Source organism: Nesoenas mayeri, assembly GCF_963082525.1.
Source record: "Nesoenas mayeri genome assembly, chromosome: 13".
Classification (NCBI taxonomy): Eukaryota; Metazoa; Chordata; class Aves; order Columbiformes; family Columbidae; genus Nesoenas; species Nesoenas mayeri.
Genome location: NC_137550.1, coordinates 14,346,249 through 14,367,483, shown reverse-complemented (window position 1 = coordinate 14,367,483; position 21,235 = coordinate 14,346,249). Strand labels below are relative to the sequence as shown.

The 21,235-nt window shown below is 58.7% G+C and overlaps 1 protein-coding gene across 8 annotated transcripts; it reads left to right on the top strand.

The window, feature by feature from the left end:
- Positions 1–1,797: 1,797 nt before the first annotated feature.
- PHKA1 (phosphorylase kinase regulatory subunit alpha 1) lies at positions 1,798–21,125 on the top strand. 8 transcript variants are annotated; one of them, XM_080352468.1, is made up of 33 exons: positions 1,798–1,915; positions 2,045–2,203; positions 2,731–2,778; positions 3,267–3,435; positions 3,808–3,890; positions 4,098–4,178; positions 4,618–4,716; positions 4,827–4,973; positions 5,281–5,334; positions 6,798–6,920; positions 7,037–7,132; positions 7,831–7,938; positions 8,142–8,220; positions 8,660–8,794; positions 9,878–9,987; positions 10,632–10,776; positions 11,568–11,646; positions 12,076–12,155; positions 14,140–14,316; positions 14,696–14,790; positions 14,994–15,133; positions 15,281–15,437; positions 15,605–15,684; positions 15,879–15,957; positions 16,044–16,173; positions 16,545–16,646; positions 17,028–17,143; positions 17,483–17,521; positions 18,546–18,590; positions 18,820–18,990; positions 19,517–19,570; positions 19,703–19,903; positions 20,128–21,125. In XM_080352468.1, exons 1-33 carry the CDS (start codon positions 1,838–1,840, stop codon positions 20,299–20,301), a joined length of 3,633 nt encoding a protein of 1,210 aa, XP_080208594.1. In that variant the 5' UTR covers positions 1,798–1,837; the 3' UTR covers positions 20,302–21,125. The 8 variants fall into 8 exon arrangements, 7 of the variants coding, with proteins under 7 accessions (XP_080208594.1, XP_080208593.1, XP_080208599.1 ...); XM_080352467.1 differs by having other exon boundaries at positions 17,010–17,143; XM_080352473.1 differs by having other exon boundaries at positions 12,076–12,251.
- Positions 21,126–21,235: the final 110 nt, after the last annotated feature.

Here is a 21,235-nt window from a genome sequence, read left to right as displayed (position 1 = left end):
TGAGCCCTAGCAGAGCCCAGCTTTGCCCCCCACCCCAGGTGCACCCAGCCCAGGGGTGACCCCCTCCAGGGACCTTGGCACAGTGCTCATGGCTGCTCTGCCCTGCAGGGCCGGGCGCTGTGCCCCACCGCCGTTCGAGTGCTGACAGCCACCAGCAGCTCCAGGAAAGCCCACCCTGCACTGGGACCACTGGAGAGCAGAGTGTGCCATACCCTCACCACCAGGACAGGACCCCTCTGCAGCCATGTGCCCTGTGGGGCTGGGTTGGGGAAGGGCTGCAGCCCCAAGCCCCCTGGGGCAATGCCGTGCGTGGCTCAGCCACTCTGGATGTTTTACAGGCAATAAAGCACCTGTTCCCCTGCCTGCATCCAGCAGCTTCCTGCCTGCCTGAGCCAACACAGGTTACATGTGTGTTGGGGGCCACATGAGCCTTGGGGTGGCAGAGGGTGACATGTGGGACCTGTGGGCTCCTGTCTCATGTTTGATGGGTGCTGAGCCTGCCATAGCACCCACTCAACCCCCACCTGCCTAAATGGGTCCCTAGGGTGAGAGATGCTGGGGTGGCTGCAGGCAGAAGGGACATAGGGTCCCCAGGAGTCCATGGCACCCGTACGCTGCCAGTGCTTCTCTGTGTATGCGTGAGTGTTTGTGCATACGCATGCATATAGGTGTATATACATCCCTGTGCCTGTGTGTGTGTATTTGTGTGTGTGCATGTGACTCTGTGTGCATGGGAAGTATAAGCTTGTGTGAATGTGTGTCTATGCATGTATAGATGTGTGTGTATGTGGATGTGTACATATGTGTCCATCAGTGTGTTTTCCTGTCTCTGCATGTGTATATGTGAGTGTGCCTGTATGTGCATGTGCACTGTGCACACATGGGAGTGCAAGGTTCTGCATGCGCAGGGTGTGTACACATGGGTGTGCACAAGCAGGTTTGCCTGTGCACACACGTGCAGGCTGGTGTGCACATATCTGTACATGTGCATGTGTGTGCATGTCCATGTCTCTGTGTCTGTATGTCCTCACCTGTGCATGTCCATGTCTCTGTCTATGCGCATATGTGTGTCTGTCCCTTCACCCACAGTGGCACACGTGTCCGTGTGTCCACCCATACACACACACCGGCACGCGTGTGTGTCTGTACAACCCCACACCACTACGTGTGTCCGTCTGTCCACAGGAGGTTCTGTTTAAATTTGAGGAGAAACTTGTTGGGGGTGAGGGTGGCAGAGCCTGGCCCAGGCTGCCCAGGGAGGTTGTGGAGTCTCCTTCTCTGCAGACATTCCAACCCGCCTGGATACCTTCCTGTGTAACCTCATCTGGGTGTTCCTGCTCCATGGGGGGATTGCACTGGATGAGCTTTCCAGGGCCCTTCCAACCCCTGACATTCTGTCATTCTGTCCGCCCGCAGCGCTGCGCAGGCTCCAACCGGCAGGGGGCGCCGCTCGCCGCCGGTCACTCCTCCCCGGCCGGGGCCGCCGCGGCGGCGGGTCCTGCCCGCTCGGTAGTGTCCGCCCCGCGGGCCGGGAGCGCCGGGAGCGCCGCGGGCGGCGCGGAGCGCAGGGCAGCGCGGGCGGGACGCCTCTCCGGAGGTGCCGCGGTGCCCGGGGCGGTTCAGCGGGTGCCGGCGAGCGAGCGGTGCCGCGGGGCGGGGGAGGCGCGGCGGGGCAGCCCCGACCTCGGTGTAGGCCCCGCCCCCTCAGCGCTGTCCCCGCCCCCTCAGCACCGGCCCCGCCCTTCTTAGTGCTTGCCCCGCCCCCTCAGTGCCGGTCGCGCCGCTCGGTGCCGGCGCCGGTCCCGCCGCGCCGCTCGGTGCCAGTCCCGCCGCCGCCATGCGTAGCCGGAGCAACTCAGGCGTGCGGCTGGACGGGTACGCGCGGCTGGTGCAGCAGACGATCCTCCGGCACCAGGTGCGGGGGGGCTGGAACCCGCCTCGGGCCCCTGAGCGCCCGCTGGCCGCGGGGCTGGGGAACCGCCAGGCCGGGCCAGGCGGGGTTAACTGGGAAAGGGGCCGCGGCCCCTCGGTTGTCCCTGTGCAGGACGCGGTGACGGGCCTGCTCCCCGCCAGTGCCGACCACCGCGATGCGTGGGTCCGGGACAACGTGTACAGCATCCTGGCCGTGTGGGGGCTGGGCCTGGCCTACCGCAAGAACGCGGACCGGGACGAGGACAAGGCCAAGGCCTACGAGCTGGAGCAGGTAGGAGGGAGCGGGCGGAAAGGGGGCGCGGGCTGGCAGTCCCAGCCTGGCCGGCGGTACTGGGGAGCCACCGCCACCTCCCGGCTGGTTTGCTTGTGCACGGCCCAGCTCTGGGGCCAAAAGGGCAGCTGTGCGCTGAGGACAGGGACAGGGCTGTCCCCGGGCTGGAGGTGGCAATAGGGAGACATGGCAGAGCCAGAGAGCTGCAGCTGGAGCCCAGCCCAAGGGTCCAGCTCTCTGGCCCGGGGGTGACCTGGGACACAGCCCTTCTCGCAGGGGCTGGGGAGCTGTCCCCTGCAGCCATGCCCTCGCTCCCCCTGCACAGCGCAGCAGCTCGGCCTTGCTGGCAGGCCAAGAGATCTTGCTTTGCTCTGCTGTCGCCTGGGGAGCAGAGGCCATGGAAATGTGAGCAAGGTCTCCGATTACAGACGCCAGAGCCCTGCAAAGGTCAGCGGCCAGCTGATCCTGAGTCAGGGCTTCTCCTGGCTGCGTGGGGATTCATGAGGCTGTTTTCCTTGTTCCTGCAGAGTGTGGTGAAGCTGATGCGAGGACTGCTCCAGTGCATGATGAGACAGGTATGGGCTGGGGAGCGCCCCTGAGAGTTGAGTGGTCTCCTTGCAGCCCAGCTCCGCTACACAGACTGTCAGTCCCAGCTGTGCTGGCTCTCCCCTGACGAGTGGAGGGAAGGCCTCCTTCTAGCAAGTCTTGAAATATGCTCTGACTTGGCATCTGTCCGTGGTGGAATGGAAGTCCCGGTACTGTGGGCTGGTGGCCAGTGCAGCCTTTGCCAGCTGCTCTCTGGCTGATGCTGAGACTCCACAGCTCTTTTCCCTGAGAGCATTTGGGGTGACCCTTTTCTCTCCACATAGTGCCACTGTGGCTGTGGGCCCTCCAAGGCTGCACTCACTGCCTTGGTGCGTGAAGGGGCTCAGCCCAGAGGCTGTAGGATTTCTGCCCTGCTCCATGTGCTGGGCTGATGGCATGGGGCAGCCCTTGGCTCTGTGGCTACCAGACATTTCTGGAGACAGCATTTGAAACCCTGCATCTCTTTGCCCTTCTTAAGGTGGACAAGGTGGAGGCATTCAAGTACAGTCAGAGCACCAAGGACTGCCTGCATGCCAAGTACAACACCCACACCTGTGCCACCGTGGTGGGGGACCACGAGTGGGGCCACCTCCAGATGGATGCCACCTCCCTCTACCTGCTCATGCTGGCACAAATGACGGCCTCAGGTGACGCTGTTGGGGATGCCATTTCAGCTGGGAGCCTGCTGATCTCCAGGGCCATCCGTGTTCTCGGTTTGAGTACAGCTTCCTGGGTGCCAAACTACTGCGGTGGCCTCCCTGACTTCACTGGTTTCTTACACTCACAGCACCCACGGTCTATTTGGGCCCCTCAGTGTCCATTTCTCTAAGAGCCCCTGTTTGCCTGAAACCCCAGAGATGCCATAGGGGGGTGGGGACAGAAGCCAGGCAGGACATGGCTCCCGTGGGGCAGGTCTGCAGTGAAGAGGAGCGATCCAACCTGAGTTACTGCAGCCCCTTCCTAGAGATGGTTGCTTGTGGGCTTGGAGCAACTAATGTGAATTCTTCCCCCTGCTTCAGGCCTCCACATAATTCACAGCCTGGATGAAGTCAACTTTATCCAGAACCTCGTGTTCTACATTGAAGCAGCCTACAAAACTGCGGTGGGTAGCCTGTGCTGGGGAAGGGGAGTGTGTCCCAGGGGTGCAGGTGGTGGGCTGGTGTCTGGGGGCAGCTGTGGGTCCCTCCTGAGCCTTACTGGGCAGAGTCCTGTGGGTCCTGCTGGGAGCACCACTGATGGGTGGGATTCAAAGGCTTGCTGTCTGTGCTGTGACCACTGCCTGCTCCAACGTGCCACTGCCTCTGCACAGGACTTCGGGATATGGGAACGTGGGGACAAGACAAACCAGGGCATTACCGAACTGAATGCGAGCTCCGTCGGCATGGCCAAGGTGAGCTGGGGAGAGGTGCTGAGTGGGTGCCGGAGAGCAGGAGTGGCCCTTCACTGCCTTTTTTACAGGGAAGGCCGGGCATCTTGAACTATTGAGGCTCAGTGCCCCATGCAGTGTTGTGCCCCTGGGAAGGAAGACCTTTCTCCTTGCGTGCTGGGATAAAACTTTGACCCTTTTGCCTCGGTTTTGCCTAAATTGGGAGTGAGAAATTAATTGGTGTGTGTGGCAGAAATATCCAAGGTCCTGTTGATGTCTGGCTGCCTGTGGCTTTGGAGATGTGGTCACACTCTGACCAGTGGTGCTCTGCAGCCACAGCGGGATTTAAATTTGCTTACATTTGGTCAGTGCATTACACAGAGGGGCTGGCATGAGGTGGGAGCTCTTACAGACAAGCAGCACGGTAGAGGAGTCGCTGCTTTGGGTCTCACCCTGCTTGCAGGCTGCCCTGGAGGCACTGGATGAGCTGGATCTCTTTGGAGCAAAGGGAGGCCCGCAGTCGGTGATACGGGTGCTGTCAGACGAGGTGCAGCACTGCCAGGTGAGACCCACATGGGCTTTATGCCACTGTAGTATTAACCATCATCTGCTGGGGTTGTGGTTTGACTGATGCCCAGCAACCTAAACCCCTCCTCATTCCCCTGCACCCAGTCCATCCTCCACTCGATGCTGCCCAGGGCCTCCTCGTCCAAGGAGGTGGATGCTAGCGTGCTCTCTGTCATCTCCTACCCAGCGTTTGCTGTGGAGGACAGTGAGCTGGTGGAAATCACGAAGCAAGAAATCATCATGAAGCTGCAGGTGAGTGGCTTTGCCCTTGTCTCGCCCTTCCTGGGAGCCAGCTGCCTGTTGTAGCCCTTTTTTCTCCAAAAACGTGCTCATGGAGAGGGTGCTGGCTATGTCCTCTCCCAGTCTGTGACTTGTGGCAGGGCTGTGCAGAGAACCAGTCCAGCGTGCTGTGGCCCTAGGCTGTGATTGTATTGCCAGAGCACTAGGTGACCAAGTGAGGGGGTATTTGGCTGGAGGAGACCCCCCATTCATCTTCACTGAAGGTATAAAGCATCTCATGCTGCGCTTCCTGCTCAGCACCTCTTTCCTCCTCTTCCAGGGGCGCTATGGCTGCTGCCGCTTCCTCCGGGATGGATACAGGACCCCCAAAGAGGTAGGAGTCCCCAGCCCTGACAGACCTTGAGTGCCAAGCAGCAGCTGCCCTGGGTTGTGCTTGCAGCGCCCCCAGCAGCAGCACAAAGGCTGTGGGAAGATGAGAGCCCTGAGTAGCCATGGGCAGTGTTATGTGTGTTGGCAAGGCTTCCCAAAGTGCCAGAGCCTCTGCAGAGGTGGCACATCCCACCCATGCCCACAGCAGATGTGCAGAGCTTGGCTCTGCCTGCATCTTGGGACCTGGTAGCGTTGTGTATCTCCTGGGCTGGGGGAGACGGGGCTGCTGCCCTGTGTGGGAGCCCTGCCAAGGTGAGCCCTCCCTGGCTCTCCCAGGGCCAGAGGAGGTGACCATACAGCGCTTGTCTGTGACAGCCATGGCTCTGCCACATCACTGGAGGTCACAGAGCAGCTTCTGCTTCTCCCAGCACAGCAGGCAGCTTGTGTACTGCCACACTTGGCTCTCAGTGGAGTGAGCAGAGGCTTTCCTCTGCTGCTTTGGGGAGGGAAAACAGGAAAATTTTATAAGCAACAGTCGCATTTGATAATGCAGAACCAGGCAATTGTACTTGGAGGCTCTTAAATTGTCACTGACTTTTGAGCCCATCAGTTTAGTGCCTCTAAATGCTTCTCCTCTGCTGTTCCTCTTCAGACCTGACCATAATAGGCAGCGTGTGTGGCTGCATCTCTCTAGAGCCAGAGAAGAGCAGCAGCATCTCCAGCTTTCCCAGCGCTCACGAGCTTGGCCAGGATGCAGAGCTGTGGGTTATTTCTGGGGAGCAGGGAAGCACGGGAAGGGCAGCGCTGCCTGCGGAAGCACTGCAGCTGGCTGCAGTCTAGTGGGAATCTGGGAGCTTGTAACTGGTGTGCAGGCACTACAGAAAACATCTGCTCCCTCTGTCCTTGCTGTCACCTCTGCTTGGCACTCTGCTAAGGCCAGCTCTCTTCCTTCTCTGTAGCAAACAGTTAAAGCAGTTGGCAGGGCAGTGGAGCACAGGTCCCTGCGCCCTGCACATCTGGGGTGGGAGGATTTGGTCTTGAGCACCTCCCTGTGTCAGGTGGGATCCTGCTCTCTGTCCCTGTGTCACCAGCTCAATCCCCACACCTGGGCCAGCCTGGTGATGCTGGAGGAGGCAGGTGCTGAGGAGCCGGGGCAGAGCAGGTGAGGTGAAGGGGGTGCAGGTGTCGCCAGTGCAGTGAGGGGGATGTTGTGATGTTGTACAAGGCTCTGGGGTGCTCTCCTGGGGCTGCCTTTGCCCAGGAAAGGTGAGTCCCTCTGGTGTCAGTGCAGGGGCCTTGGAAGGGGACACAGCCTGGAGGTGAAGCTGCTTTTTGGCTCTGTCTCAGCCATCAGACGCAGAGAAGGACTGGGAGGGCGTTTGAGGCTGGGGTCTCAGGGCAGCAGGAGACTTGTCTGTCCGAGGGGATCCTGCCACCCACCACCTTGCTGTTATGCCCTCCCTGCAGGACCCTAGTCGCCCCTACTACGAACCTGCGGAGCTGAAGCTGTTCGAGAACATCGAGTGCGAGTGGCCTCTCTTCTGGGCATACCTGATCATTGATGGAGTTTTCAGTGGAAACATGGAGCAGGCAAGGGCGGCAGGACCTGCCGGGCTGATGGAAAGAAGTCCCTGGCAAGGGAGGTGTGTGGGGAGAGGGTGCAGGGAGCCATGACCCCGGGCAGATCCCCTCTCCTCTGTCCTCAGGTGGAGGAGTACCGGGAAGCCCTTGAGGGGATTCTCATCAAGGGGAAGAATGGGATGCGCCTGATGCCAGAGCTGTACAGTGTCCCGCCTGACAAGGTGAGCAGTACTGAGCTACAATGGGAGCGGGAATGTGTCGTTACCAGATAGTTAGGTTTTAACTGCTTATTAACCCAAATTGGTAGTAAAGCAGCACGTATAGGGCATGGAAAACTCATGTAAAAACACTGTGTCTTGGAGCTGTTATAAAACCACATTGGATAATAAAAAAATAAACTGCCTTTTTCCCCCAAAGCATTTCTTGCCCCCTTACACAAGGGTGCTTTCCTGCCAGTCTGCTGGCCTGGAGTCAGAGTCCTCTGAGAGCTCAGGACACATGGACATGGGCTGAGAGGGCTGTGCTGAGCTCCCATTTAGTGGTGAGCGTGTTTGCGTGGGCCTGGGCTGAGTGCAGCGGCCTCCTGATGCTCAGGGGGTACAGGAGAGGTGCTCTCCCTGCCAGCATCGAGAGCATCACCCCGCTGCTCCTGGGGTGTCAGTCGTTCCCATGGGTGGCCCATGTTGGGAACCCAGACACAGTCTGTGCAGCTGCTTTGTTGTCTGACACAGGTGCCTGGGGGCAATCACGAGAAGAGGAGAAGAATGTAGACAAGGATGTTTTGGACCCTCTGTAGCAAATGCTTTCGGAGGCTCTTGTTTTAAGCCTTGAGCTGCTGGACTTCCATATGCAATGATGATGCTTCCCTCAGCATCTGGTGTCTGTGGATCCCTCCCTGACCTCCTGACTTGTCTTCCAGGTGGATGAGGAGTACAGGAACCCCCACACTGTGGACAGGATACCCATGGGCAAGCTGCCGCTCATGTGGGGACAGTCCCTCTACATCCTGGGCTGCCTGATGGCTGAGGTACGCTCAACCCTGCTGGTGGAGAGGGCTGTGGGTCCAGGCACTGAGCTTTGAAAGGGCAAATGCTGCCACTCTGAGCCACCTACTATATGGAAGGTGTCACCTCCATCTCCTAAGACCTCTTAAAGGGGGGTTGTCCATAGGCATCACCCGTTCTACCCTGCCCATGCAATGTTTGTCTCCTCATGCCTCTTTTTCCTCAGGGGTTTCTAGCTCCTGGTGAAATAGATCCCCTCAACCGCCGGTTTGCGACTGTCCCCAAGCCCGATGTGGTGGTCCAAGGTGAGGGAAAGGGACGGGTCCCAAATCCTGTGCCTGGCAGGCCCGGGACTCTGCCTGTGCAGGATTCACAGGGGTGGCTCTGGGTGGCTCTGCTGGCTGGGTGGCTGCCGGTGCAGCCAGATCTCAGCCCTGGCAAGGTGGGTATAAGATGGGGTGCAAGTCCTTCCACTCCACCCTGTGTTGCCTCAGGGAAATGTCTCCTGCTACAAGCCCCTCTGCAGAGAGGTTGAGAACTGTCCTGTCCTCCTGCCACTCAGCAGGGAAGGCTTGGGTGTAGAGAATCTTAGGAGCAAGGTAGACCTCTGGAGTGGGAACTGGTTCCCAAAGGACCTCAGCTGCCTCTACGTGATGTGGCACCTTGAATGTGTCCTCAAAGGCCAGGGGCAGTGCTGTTGCACCTTTTTGCCCATGCCACACTGAGCCTGTCATCTCTCCGCAGTGTGCATCCTGGCAGAGACAGAGGGGATCAAGGCTGTCCTGAGGAAGGAGGGCATCGACGTGGAGACTGTGGCGGATGTCTACCCCATCAGAGTGCAGCCTGCTCGCATCCTTAGCCACATCTACGCCCGGCTGGGTGAGCTGGGCTCCTCGCTCTTGCAACAAAGGGGCTGCAGAAGGGTCTGTCCTATCTCCTGGCACTTTTGCTCATAGATGCTCATGTCCTGCCCTGCTGCTCTCTGCCTGGCTGACAAGAGCTCTGCCGCACATTCCTGGGCCTGGTAAAGCTGCTCCTGCCCACAGGGAGCCGTGTGGCTGGCAGTGCTGTTCAGGGTGACTCTGAAGGGGATAAAGCTTTGGCATCGCAGCTCCACAGTCACCCCAGGGACAGGCACAGGCTCTGATCCGTATGGATGGACCCGGTGTGGGCAGGAGCCAGCTTTTGTTCCTGTACCCAGATCTCAATGGAGGAGGCAAGCCAGAGCCCAGAGGAGGCTGTCCTGGCAGGCCCTGGCTGACAGAGCCTGTAGCTCAGGCTGGACGGCTGTTGTTGGAGGGTTGGCAGGGCTGAGTGTGAGGGGAGGCTGTGCTCCAGAGCTCTGCACACTCATTCCCTGATGCTGTGTCCCCTTGGACATGGGGCTTGTTGTGCAGGAGCTGGAGACACAGCCTGGGCCACAGGAGAAACCTGATCCCCCGCAAGCTGCACACACACGCTAATTTAAGCCACCAAAAGGCCAAGTGTGACATGGGCAAAGGGGGCAGGGGAGCAGCCTGGCAGCTGCCAGGCCTGACATGACCAAGGGGGGATCCTGCTTCTGTGCCATCCTGGGTTCTGGGAGTAATCCAGGAGCAACGGCAACTCTGATAGAGCTGTCAGCTTTGAGGGGCCAGTCCTCTGCAAGGGAAAACCTGCCGCAGCTTCTGACATCCCCAAAGAGGGAGGTGTGGCGTGTTGTGGAGGTTGGGGTGGGCTGTATGTCCCTATTTCAGCAAGAGTCCCTGGGGAGGGCCTGACTGTCTCTAGGCCCCTGGGCATGGCTGGGGAGCAGAATAGCACTGTCCCTTAGAGCTGTGCCAGCTCAACACAGGATCCTGGGGTACCCCAACCACAAACCAGCCTTCTCCTGCTGGCTGGTAGCACAGGGGCCTGTCTCTGCTGCTGCGCCCTCTTTTGTGAGGAGGCTTGCACTGAAACCTCCTCCTGCTGCCCTCCTAGGCCGCAACAAGCAGATGAGCCTGACGGGACGGCCCTACCGGAACATGGGTGTCCTTGGGACCTCCAAGCTCTACAACATCAGGAAGAACATCTTTACCTTTACCCCACAGGTGGGTGGCATTGCACAGGCTCATTCCAAGCCGTCAGGTGATCGGGAACTGGGCAGGAGGTTTCTCCACTCGCTGAGTGCTTGAGTTGTTCTCTGAACAGCCTGGGAGGATGGAGCAGCCTCAGCTCCATGATGTGAAACAGCAAAGTTGGTCCTGGCTGTGTGTGTGCTGGGAGGAGATGGTGTCAGCTTCTGATGATCAGTGTTGGGTGAAAATCTCTGCTCACTCTGACAAGGGCATCAGGAGGAGGTTGATGGTCGGACAGGGATCTGTCTGTCCCTTGTGTGCAGCACGGTGTGGGGACAAGCAAGGCTGCGAGCCTGGCACTGCGGGAAGCATGATTTGCTTGGGATAGGCACAGCACCGACCGGCTGTGTGGGACCTGGGTGCCACTGCCACTGCTGAGCTGTGCTGTTACCTCTGTAGCTGTTGGTGTCCAGTAGCTGCTCTGGGGTTTGAGGCTCCCTTTCTAGACTGTACTGGCACCTACCAGGTAAGGTGGGATGAGCTACCAGTGCAAAGGAGCATCACTCCTGGGCACACTGCGGCTGGCCTGGCTGGGCACCTGTAGGAAGACAGGGGTGGCACCAAAGTGACTTAGTGGCTGGGGTAAGGGCTGCTCATGTCTCCTGCTGTCCTTGCAGTTCATAGACCAGCAGCAGTTCTACCTGGCTCTGGACAACAAGATGATTGTGGAGATGCTGAGGACAGACCTCTCCTACCTCTGCAGCCGCTGGAGGATGACGGGGCAGCCAACCATCACCTTCCCCATCTCCCACACCATGCTTGGTATGGATGCTCTAGCCTTGCAGGGCGTTTGGCTAGAACAGGCCTGAGAATCGGGCTCTGTGGGAGGAAGAGGGTGGGCAGATGTCTCAGTAATGGGGACATGGTGGGCTGGAACAATCAGTAGCTTCCTGTAAAGAGCTTACGGCTCAAAAGAGCCACACTGAGCTGGCAGCTGTCCTGGCAGCGAGCGGGGCTGCCTGCCAAGCACAAGTGCCTGCAGCTCAGGGGAGGTCTGCTGGCACAGGGGTATTTGGTCTCTGGGCAGCTGGGCTTGTTGGGAGGCCTTTCGGGAGCAAGACCAAAAAAAAGTAATTCCCCTGTTAGTGTTCTTGGAGCTCTTCCTGCATCTTGATTCTTCACTAAGACTGCCTTCTAAAGACTTTCCTACATAACAGGGAGGGGAAAACAGCAACCCAGAAGGAGCAAAGAGCTTTGCAGCGGCGCAGAGCAAAACTGGCTTCTCTGGAGCAACTCACAGCTCTCCTATGAGTCTGGGGCAGGGAAGGGACTCTGTTCTGCTTTCTGGCATTTTTTACTCTCCTCGTGTACTTGAAGTGCTTTTAGTGTCTAGAGCATCTTTGCTGTGGGGCCTCCTGCCCCCCAGGGGCATCGCCCCCTCCACTGCCTCGTGTGAGAGCCAGGGACAGGGCAGGGGCTGGTTGGGTGCTGCTGGTGCCACAGCCTGGCCATACGCCCCAAAGCAAGAGTCTGGCCGATGCCTTGTGCTTTGTGTGCTGTGTTACCCTCTTTGAGCAGGAGAGCCTGACTGCCTGTGTCTTTGTCCCCAACAGATGAAACCGGCAGCAACGTGCACCCCACAGTGCTGGCAACGCTGCGGAAGCTGCAGGATGGGTACTTCGGTGGCGCAAGGTGAGCGCAGCTTCCTGGGGTGGAGGAGGGGAGCGGGCTGGTGGCCCCCAAGAGCCTGGTTGTGAGGGTACCTGCTGAGCCTGAGCGTCAGCTGCTGGGGGACAAGCTGTGGATGATACATTGGGCTGTGCTAGGCTGTCAGTCCACCCCGGGGCTACTATCCCAACAGAGGAGATGCAAGAGAGGACATATGTCTTCCTTCCATTAAACCCATGGCTGCAGGATCTCTCTAATTGCTTTTGGGCAGCCCTTCTGTGCCCACCTGTGGCTGGAGGAGTTGCAGGCAGCTAAAGCAGGCCCTGGGGCTTGTGTTCGTTCCTGGGCGAGTGTGTCTCCCTGTGCCAAAGGGCCTGCCCCGGGTCCAAGGAGGCAAAGCCAAGGGTATTGCCTCCCCCTTCTTTCTGTGTGACCTCCCCTCCTCTCGCCCAGGATCCAGACGGGTAAGTTGTCGGAGTTCCTGACAACGTCGTGCCGAACGCACCTCAGCTTTATGGACCCTGGGCCAGAGGGTAAGGTCTTTGCCAAGAGTTACGAGCTCAGCATTGGCAGCTTTGAGGAGCTAGATGCCGAGGAGTGGCTGCATGGCTTGCAGATAGCAGAGGATGGTAAGGGGGAACAGGCCGGTCACTGCTGTGGCGTGGCAAATGCCACCCATAAACCTGTAAAACCCAACCCCCCTGCCAGCAGCTACTACTGTGTTCTTTATATACTTGGGCTTTCACAGTGTTTTGGTTCCCATCTGACTCTCCGTCAATTAATCTTATCAGGGTGGCACTCGTGGTGACACCAGTGGGGTGGGACTGGGTTAATTGTTGCAGCTGCTGTATCCCCTTGCTGGAGGGGTTTCCCAGCCAGCCAGGGCTGAGGCTGGTGGACACAGCATGGACGATGCTCTGGAACAAGCCGTTCCAACTTCCGTAGGCTGTTGCATGGGGAAGAGATGAAGGCTCAGCAATCTGTCTCCACTCAGGAGATTTAGCCGAGCATCTTTGTTGCACAAGTGATGGTGCAGAAAGTGATGTCTCAGTGCCTGAGATGATGGGGAAGAGACACCACGTCCCCGAGCCATCTCTGAGTGTTGTTTTTCCAAAGCCTTTGCCCCTCTCTGGGCAGAGCTAACCCACTGGGTGCCAAATTGCAGCCCTGCTGCTGTGAATAGGGTGCCTGAGAGAGCCTTGGCCCACCACAGCATGATGGACCCACCTTGTCCTGAGACCACGGTGGGGTGCCTGTTGTGCTCCCCTTGCAGGCAGGCCTGTGTTTGTCCTCCTGTGGGACCTGGTGCTGGTCATCTTCCCGGCCTTCCCGTCAGTCTGCTCTGCCTCTGCTGCCCCTGTAGCCAGTGTTTGCACAGCTGCAACTCTGAATACTTATTTCTCTTGCCCTGCTCTTGCTTTGCCTGTAGTTTCCTTGCAGGCTGCACTCGGGCTTCTCCAACGGGAGACAGGGCCTGCCTGGCCTCTGCAGCAGCTAGAAGACGCTCGATTTTAAGTTTTTCCTGTGGTCAGATGCTGCAGCCAGGCAGGATGATGTTCTCAAGCCTGATGTCTGGGGGACTCCTCCAGCCGAGCCTTCAGGCGCTGGCACAAGGTGTCCACACCAGGTGTGGACAGGGGATGCTGTGCTGTTGGCCTCGGATGCCGCCTGCAGCTCAGCTCCTGGGGCAGATGCACCGTGGAGCTTGGCTGGCAGCTGCAGAGCAGCGAGGCCCTGCCTTGCCCCACTAGCTGCAAGTGCATTGACAGCTCTGCCAAGTAGTGCCTTGCCTTGCCATGAGACAACTTACCCCAGGGCATCTCCCTCCCCAATGGGCAGGGTGTTAATCTCCCAGCTGAGTGGAGATGAGGTCTCTGAGCAGCCTCCCCCATGTCATAGTTAGGCATTGGTGGCTCTGGGGTGCTCCATGTGACATTGGGAGCAATGGGAGCCGCTGGAGGCTGGGCAAAGAGCAAGGCAGAAACTAACTCCTCTAACTCCTCATTAGAAAAAGTGGCAATTTCTAATTAGAAATAACCGTTGCAACACCCGCTCTGCCTCACTGCAGTGCTGGAGTCCTGCTTGGATGGGGCCCTTGGTGTGCTGGGGTGCTCCTAAGTGGTCCGTCCTGCAACAGGCTGTGCCTCCTCTTGCCCAGAGGGACAGAGCGCAAGGGTTTCACCATGGGGTTTGAGCAGACCCACTGTCCTTGTGCAGGCATGGGCAAGACACACACCCCATCGTTTCCTTCATCCAGGTGGGACTTGGAGGGAGCCTCAGCTGGCGGACGGTGTTGCAGGCAGCGGAGCAGTGCAGGAACAGGCGTGCCATGGCTGCTGTGCTTTGTAAGCCTGGCTTCTGGCACTGCCCCCCTTGCTGCCAGCACTAGCCCCATGTTGTTGCTTTGTGCGGCCAGCAAAGCTTTGCCCGTGTCAAGGCACAGCTGAGGAGCTCTCCAGGGCCTGGGGGTGCCTTGCCATAAAGCAGCTGATCCCCCGCTTCTGCCTCCCCTTCCAGCGGACACATACGATGAGGTTGCTCAGTACTTGGACCACCTGCTGCAGCGCACGGTTCCGCAGTCAAACCTCCCTCCCACTGCCCAGCGGGGAGGGCTGAACCGCTTCCGAGCTGCTGTCCATACCACCCGTGACCTCATGTCCCTGGCATCCAAGGCCAAGGACCTTCACATCCAGGGTGGGTAATGCCAGCGCTCTCAGCACCTTCGCTCAAGCCCAGGGGTGAGGCTGAGGTGCTTTGGGAGTTTTCCCAGCTGGGTGATGCTGGGGTCCCAGGGAAGCATGTCATGGGCTGCAAAGCAACCCAGTCTTTGCCTGGGCAAAGGCACAGTATGTCCATCATGTCAGTCCTGGCCGTGAAGTATCTTGGAGTTGGTGCTTGTGCAGTCCTCAGTGAAACGGCTGCATGATGAGTGACGGCAGCTCACTGTGGCATTCCCCTAACTGGGTGGGCAGGGGCTGCTGGGGGAGCAGAGTGTCAGATGGGAGGTGGTTTGGGGCACAGCAGCGGTGGTTGGGGTTGAGAAGTGTCTGTACCAACCTTGCCTTTCTTTTAGATGTTGGCATGTATGTCCCCAGCAAGATCTTCCAGGCGTCCCAGCAGTCAGTCAAGCTGCTGAGTTCACCTGTCCAGCAGGATGCAGATGGCAAGGTGAGCCCTGTCCCTCTGGGTCTGTCTGAGTAATGCTGTCCTTTCAGCTGGAGCCAGAGGATCCTTGTGGGGCTGCATGGGGAAGGCTTGGTGTTTGGCAAGGGCAATATCCACGGGTGAATGACCTTGCCTCCATAACCAGACTGCACTTGGTGTGGAGTGCTGATGGTGCTAACCAGGAGCACGGGTCTCCCTTCCCTCAGAGCCACATGCTCCATGCAGAGATGAACCTTCCCCGTGATAAGGATGGCAACGTGGACTGCAAGGCACTGGTGGACCAGCTGCGCATCTGCCCCACACTGCAGGAGCAAGCAGACATCCTCTACATGCTCCACATCCTCAAGTACACTGAACTCCAATTCCTGCTGGCTCACTGAGCAGAGAGAGCCAGCGCAGCCGTGCATGCGTCCCAACCTGCAAACCTGGCGGCTGCCAGGGAGCTGCTGCAGGACACGTTGCTGGCTGTAACCTCACATCTCCTTTACTGCAGGGGTCCCGACTGGCACACCGGGCTCGACAGCGAGCCTGGCCCCACCGTCAAGGAGCTCCTCACTGAGCTGTATGTGCGCGTGGGGAACACGCGCCAGTGGGCTCTGATCCGCTACATCTCTGGCATCCTCAAGAAGAAGGTGGAAGCTCTGGATGAGGTAACAACCATGCAGCTGGCCTGTAGCAGGCTGAGTCTGCTGGGGAGGAGGCAGCAGAGTGGGCAGGCAAACCATGGCTGCATCAGCTCTGTCTCCCTCTGCCTTGTGCTGAGGATCCCAAACCCTTAGCTGTTGGTGATGCTTAGGACAACCCTTTCTGCCCCCAGGCCTGCACTGACCTCCTGTCTCACCAGAAGCACTTGACGGTGGGGCTGCCCCCGGAGCCACGTGAGAAGACAATCTCTGCGTGCGTGTGGCACTTCTCCCTCCCCGTGGTTGCTGGGCTGGACGGGAGGCTGCTGCTCCAGAGTCTGTGGGCAGAAGTGGCTCTGGGTGGCTGTCCCCAGCCTGTCTCTCTCCTTTCTGGGCTGTACAGACCAGGAGGGATGCAGGGCTCACTCTGCCATCCCTCACCTGCTCTGCCATTCATTCCCTCCCCAGCCCGATGCCCTATGAGGAGCTCGTTCACCTCATTGATGAAGCCAGCGAGAAGAACCTCAGCGTGTCCATCCTCACCCAGGTGAGGGGCCAGGGCGGCAGGAGACCCCACAGCTGGATGTCTGGCCTGGCGAGGAGCAGTGGGGTGATCTGCCTCTTCCCCTCCAGGAGATCATGGTTTACTTGGCCATGTACATACGCACAGAGCCTGTACTCTTTGCTGAGATGTTCCGCATCCGCATAGGGCTCATCATCCAGGTGATGGCAACAGAGCTGGCGCACTCCCTGCACTGCTCGGGTACGTGCAGCAGGCACAGCACCGTGGCTGAGGTGGGTGCTGCGGTGCTGGGGGCCCTGTCAGCCAGCAAGGAGAAGTGCTGCTAAAAAAGGGCAGCTCAGCACCAGGATGAGACCCTACATGAAGAGGTCTGCAGCCAGGACTGTTCTCAGGCAGCACAGGGGGGTCGTTTCACTGTGGTCTCTTGAGGCGTGTGTTGGGCTGGCAGGGGGAAGAGTCCCTGTTGTAGGCAGCACCTGGGGTTGGCGTATGTCCTTGGAGGATGAGATCCTGTACCAGTGCTTTCCCTGCTAACAGAATGGGGTGCTGGGTAGAAATGTCTCAGGAGGGCTGTAAAGTGAGGCACAACATCACAACTCTGTTCTCTCCAGCTGGAGAAGCCACCGAGAACCTGATGAATCTCAGCCCATCTGACATGAAGAGCCTGCTCTACCACATCATCTCTGGGAAGGAGTTCGGGGTGGAAAAAAGTGGTAAGACACTCAGCAGGGATGCAAGAGCATCTCTGGGCAAAGCTGGGTCCTGGTGCAGAGCATGGCCACCTCCAGGTGTTCCCACCTGTAGGGGACGTCCCTATCCTCCTGCACATTCAGCACAGCGGCTTCTGCACTGCAGTGGTCCAGCGAGAAGCTATGCTCTTCAGCGAGGTGCTGCTGAGCTGATCTCCAGGAATCAAACACAAGTCCCGTGGCTATTGGGGCTTTGCTTAGTTTTGCCCTTGGCCTGGTCGGGCCTGAATTGAAGCAGTTCTGTGCTGGGCTCATGGATCTCTGATGCTGGGTGTGCAGAGGGACCAGTGCCTGAGCAGCGATGAGGGACAGCCGTGCCCGCTCTAGACCTCTCTTCCCCTCTAGTGCGATCAGTCGACTCATCGGTCACCACTGCTATCTCCATCTGTGAGGTGGGGGCTGTTGGGGCCACCAAACCTGAGCGTGCTGGCATCGTCAGGCTGAAAAGTGAGATCAAACAGGTGAGGGCAGGTGGTGCAGGCTGCTCCTGCCAGCTTTTCTGGAGGACAAGCAGCTACAGGATAGGCAGGATTGATGGGAGGGCAGGAGGGAGCTCTTGGGTTTCAGAGAGCTTACAGTTGCTTCCAGGAGCTCCTTTTGGCCCCAGTCCTGCCCTGGGGGGAAAACTGGGGTGAATCTGTTAGTGGGGTGGAGGTTGCTCTGATGGTGCAGTGCTGGGGAGCACAGGGGTGCTTGAGAAGGTGCGTGGGTGGGCAGGACCATGCAGTGTCCCAGGTGTGGCTGGTGTCCTGGTGGGCCTCCTTCAGCAGCAGAAACTTCATCTCCTTCTTCTTTTACAGCAACTGGAAAAACGTAGGCAGTCTCTAACTGGGAATAAGGTGAAGCCATCCTGGCCCTTCTGTAGCCTCAGCTTTTACCCCTCATGCCACATAGCTTCTGAGCACGCATGAGTTAACAAGCTTTCCTAAACAAACCCGCTGAGCGAGCTGCTGCAGCACTGAGCTGGCTTCCCCGCCACATGCTCAGGGTTGCTCTGTTCGGGGCAGGGGAGGGGGCTGGCTCCCCGGAAGGGGTCAGCGTGGCTGGAGATGCTGCAGGGCCCAGCACAGCCAGGGAGCTCCCTTGTGAGTGGGACCTGCCACGTTTGGGCTGACGAGGTGGGTGTAGAGGCGTTACAGCCAGCTGGGAGCTGTGCTCCATAGCTGTTATGGCTGAACAGATACCACGATACCTCAAAAACACGCACAGCATGGTGGCGTGACCAGCAGTGGCCCTGCGGGGCAGTTGGTGGATCCTGTCTGTAGCCTCCGCAGCTATTTCCTCTTGGGGGAAGAGGCTCCTGCCCAGCTACAAAGGACAAGGACCAAGTCTGGTGCCTGGCACGTGCCCAGGAGGAGCCCTGAGCTCTAGGGTGTCCTCAGACAGACAGGGTCTGCGGGGACCAGGCTGATGCAGCAGGTTTATGGCCACCCCGCCACAGTGTGAAACCTGGCATCACAGAGGTACCACGTATGTGGTGAGGTGGGCTGTCTGTGGGTAGCAACCTTGCTGCTGGTCCTCCAGTCTGCCCGAGACTAAATCCCTGTGTGCGGCAGCAGCCAACGGAGCAGTAGCAGCCCTGCTCCTGTGTGCTGGCCGGCATGAGCCCACTGCTGCCACAGCACCGGCGTTTGGGGGCCCTGCAGCCACTCCATGCTCTGGTGTGGTCCTTACTCTCTGATGCTGATGTGAGGCTTCCCACAGCTCGCCTCTTGAAACTACCACTCCATCTCCAGCTAATTGCAGTCTCTGGAATAACTGCCCTGTGACCTGAGCTTGGTCCGTGCTGCCGCTGCTCTGCTTGCTGCTCTGGCTGCCCCGCTCTGGCACAGTCTGATTTTTGCCTCTCCTTTTCTCCTTCAGCCTCTCAGTTTGCAGTCCACGGAGGCCGACCTGACGTCCTCTCTGGTAATCTGCATTTGTTGGCTGCACACACAGGATATGTCCTGTTTGTGGCTGCAGAAAGGAGCTGTGCTCCGGGGGTGCTGCGGGGTGGGCTTTACCATGGGCAGGGGGCGGCAGCTCTGCCCTGGGAACCAGGCTGGGCGAGCACAAACTCTTGGGCAGCAGTGGGCCACGTTCTTGTGGAGTATTTGATTTTACAGCAGTCTCTATGGTCCTTGTTTTGTCTGCCCAGTCTGGTGGGCACTCAGAGCCGCTGGGCAAGGGCTCCTTTTCAAGCATGCTGGAAGGCCAGAGCAGTAAGGACAGCCGCCAGGGCCAGTGGCAGCGGAGACGGCGACTGGATGGGGCCCTCAACCGTGTCCCTATGGGCTTCTACCAGCAAGTGTGGAAGGTTCTGCAGAAGGTGAGCTGGACATCTGGCTGGCTCCTCTCCATGCATGTGAGCCTGTGGTCCCAGGCACCAGCTTTGCCAGCGGGCACCCAGGGCGGGTCCCCCATGTTGTGTAGATACGTGCTCCATGGACAAGGCCTGCAGCTGGCCCTGGAAAGCTGGGGAAGACTTGGACCTGCCCTATAGGCGTGCAGGACCTACCTCAGGCTGTGCCGAACCTTGCATAAGGGGGTTGGGTCTGCTCAGGTGCTTTGTATGTCAGCCAGGCAGGGGCAAGGCTGGGACCACAGCTGATGCAGCTCCAGGTACAGCTTATCCTCAGCATGGTAAGCCAGGGAGCAGAGCCCTGTGCTGTTTGCGGGTGGGCTCCAGCTGGTGCCGAACTGGTGGGAAAGGAATAATGCTGTACAAAGAGTCAGGGGAGCGCAGGCAGCACGTGCCAGTGCTCAAGTGAAAGCAAGTTGGTGGGCTGGATATACCTTTCTTAGCACAGTGCTTCTGCAGGTCATGACCGTGGCCTCTCCTTCTTGTTCTGCAGTGCCATGGCCTCTCTGTGGAGGGCTTTGTTCTTCCCTCTTCAACAACCAGAGAGGTAGGAGGTTTATGTGAAGGGGAGACAGGGCAGGTGGGTTGGTGTTGGGTGCTGGGTTGCCCTGGGTGAGTGCCCAGCATAGCTCAGGACTTGTGCTGGTGATACAGTGCATTTCTCTCTCCCTCCTCACAGATGACCCCAGGGGAAATGAAGTTTGCTGTGCATGTGGAGTCGGTTCTCAACCGCGTGTCCCAGCCAGAGTACAGGCAGCTGCTGGTGGAGACCATCTTAGTGCTCACCATGCTGGTGGACATGGAGGTGCACACCATCGGCAACATCATAGCTGTGGAGAAGATCCTGCAAATAGCAAATGACCTCTTCTGTGAGGAGCAGGTAGGGGCCAGGGCTGCTGGCTGCGTTCCCCACAGCTGCGCAGGGTTCACCCACCTGGAGGGTCCTGCCTGTTGCACCTATTGTGTTCATGGGGCGCAGCGAAGATGTAGTGTCCTTCTGCCACTCACTATCGATGTGCAACAGAGGATGTTTGGGGTGGAAGCTGGTGAGGGGGCTGTCCTTATTCCTAATGCTGCCTTTCTCCTTCCCTGTCCAAATCCCAGAAAGCCCTGGGCGCTGATGACCACATGCTGGAGAGGGATCCTGCCACGGGCATCTGCTGCCTGCTGTACGACAGCGCACCGAGCGGCCGCTTCGGCACCATGACCTACCTGTCCAAGTCGGTGGCCATCTATGTGTACGACTTCCTGCCCGCCGACGGCTGCTCCATGCAGTAGCTCTTGCAGCTCCTCTCCTCAGGTTGCAGACACTGCAGGAGGATTGTTTCATACAGCTTTTAAAGGTGGACATTAGGCTAGTTTGCAGGCAGCCTGCGTGGCCATCTCTCCTCCCAGTCCTGGCCTGCGGTGGGCGTGGGGCTCTCCCGCAGGAGGCACGTGTGCTGAACGGAGCTGGGCCTGCCCGTGGCCTGCGGAGCGAGGGCTGGCAGGGAAAGGCTGAGCTTTCAAACCTGCTTGTGTTAAAGTGCCTGCCTGCGCGGCTCTTCCTTGGCTATCGCCCCTGGGGGGCCTGTGTCTGAGGGAGGCAAAGTCCCCTCGCCAGGTGTGTGTGCTCGGCCCTGCAGCGCTCCTGCCCAGCTCACGCTCTCCCTGCCTCCAGCAGGTTTGAGGTTTTTAACCTGTTCCGTGCTGCTTTTTATTCCAAATCTGCAGGGTTTATACTAGTGTAGGCTGGAGCTCTTGCTCTTCCTGCTGCTGATGGAAAAGCTTTGTTAGAGGAAGAGGGGATGCTGCCTGAGGCTCTCTCCCAGCACACCCGAAATCAAAGCAGTCCTGTGCAGCCCATCATGCCCCTCTCAGGGGGCTGGTGTGTGTAGCTGGGGAGGCTGGGGGAGCCAGGAGCATCCCAAGGTGGTAACAGATCCCTGTTAGCACCAAGCTGTGAGTACAGGGCTTCTGGCTGGCTGGGGGATATCACCAGCAGCTGCTCCCTGCTGTCTCCTCTGCCCTGGCAGCATTGCTAATGGGCAAGTCATAGAATGATTTGGGTTGGAAGAGACCCTTAAGATCATTGAGCCCAACTGTAATCTTAACTCCAGCACTAAACCATGTCCCTAAGAACCTCGTCTCTGCGTCTGTTCAATCCTCCAGGGATGGCGACTCCAGCACTGCCCTGGGCAGCCTGTTCCAATGCCCCACAGCCCTTTGGGGA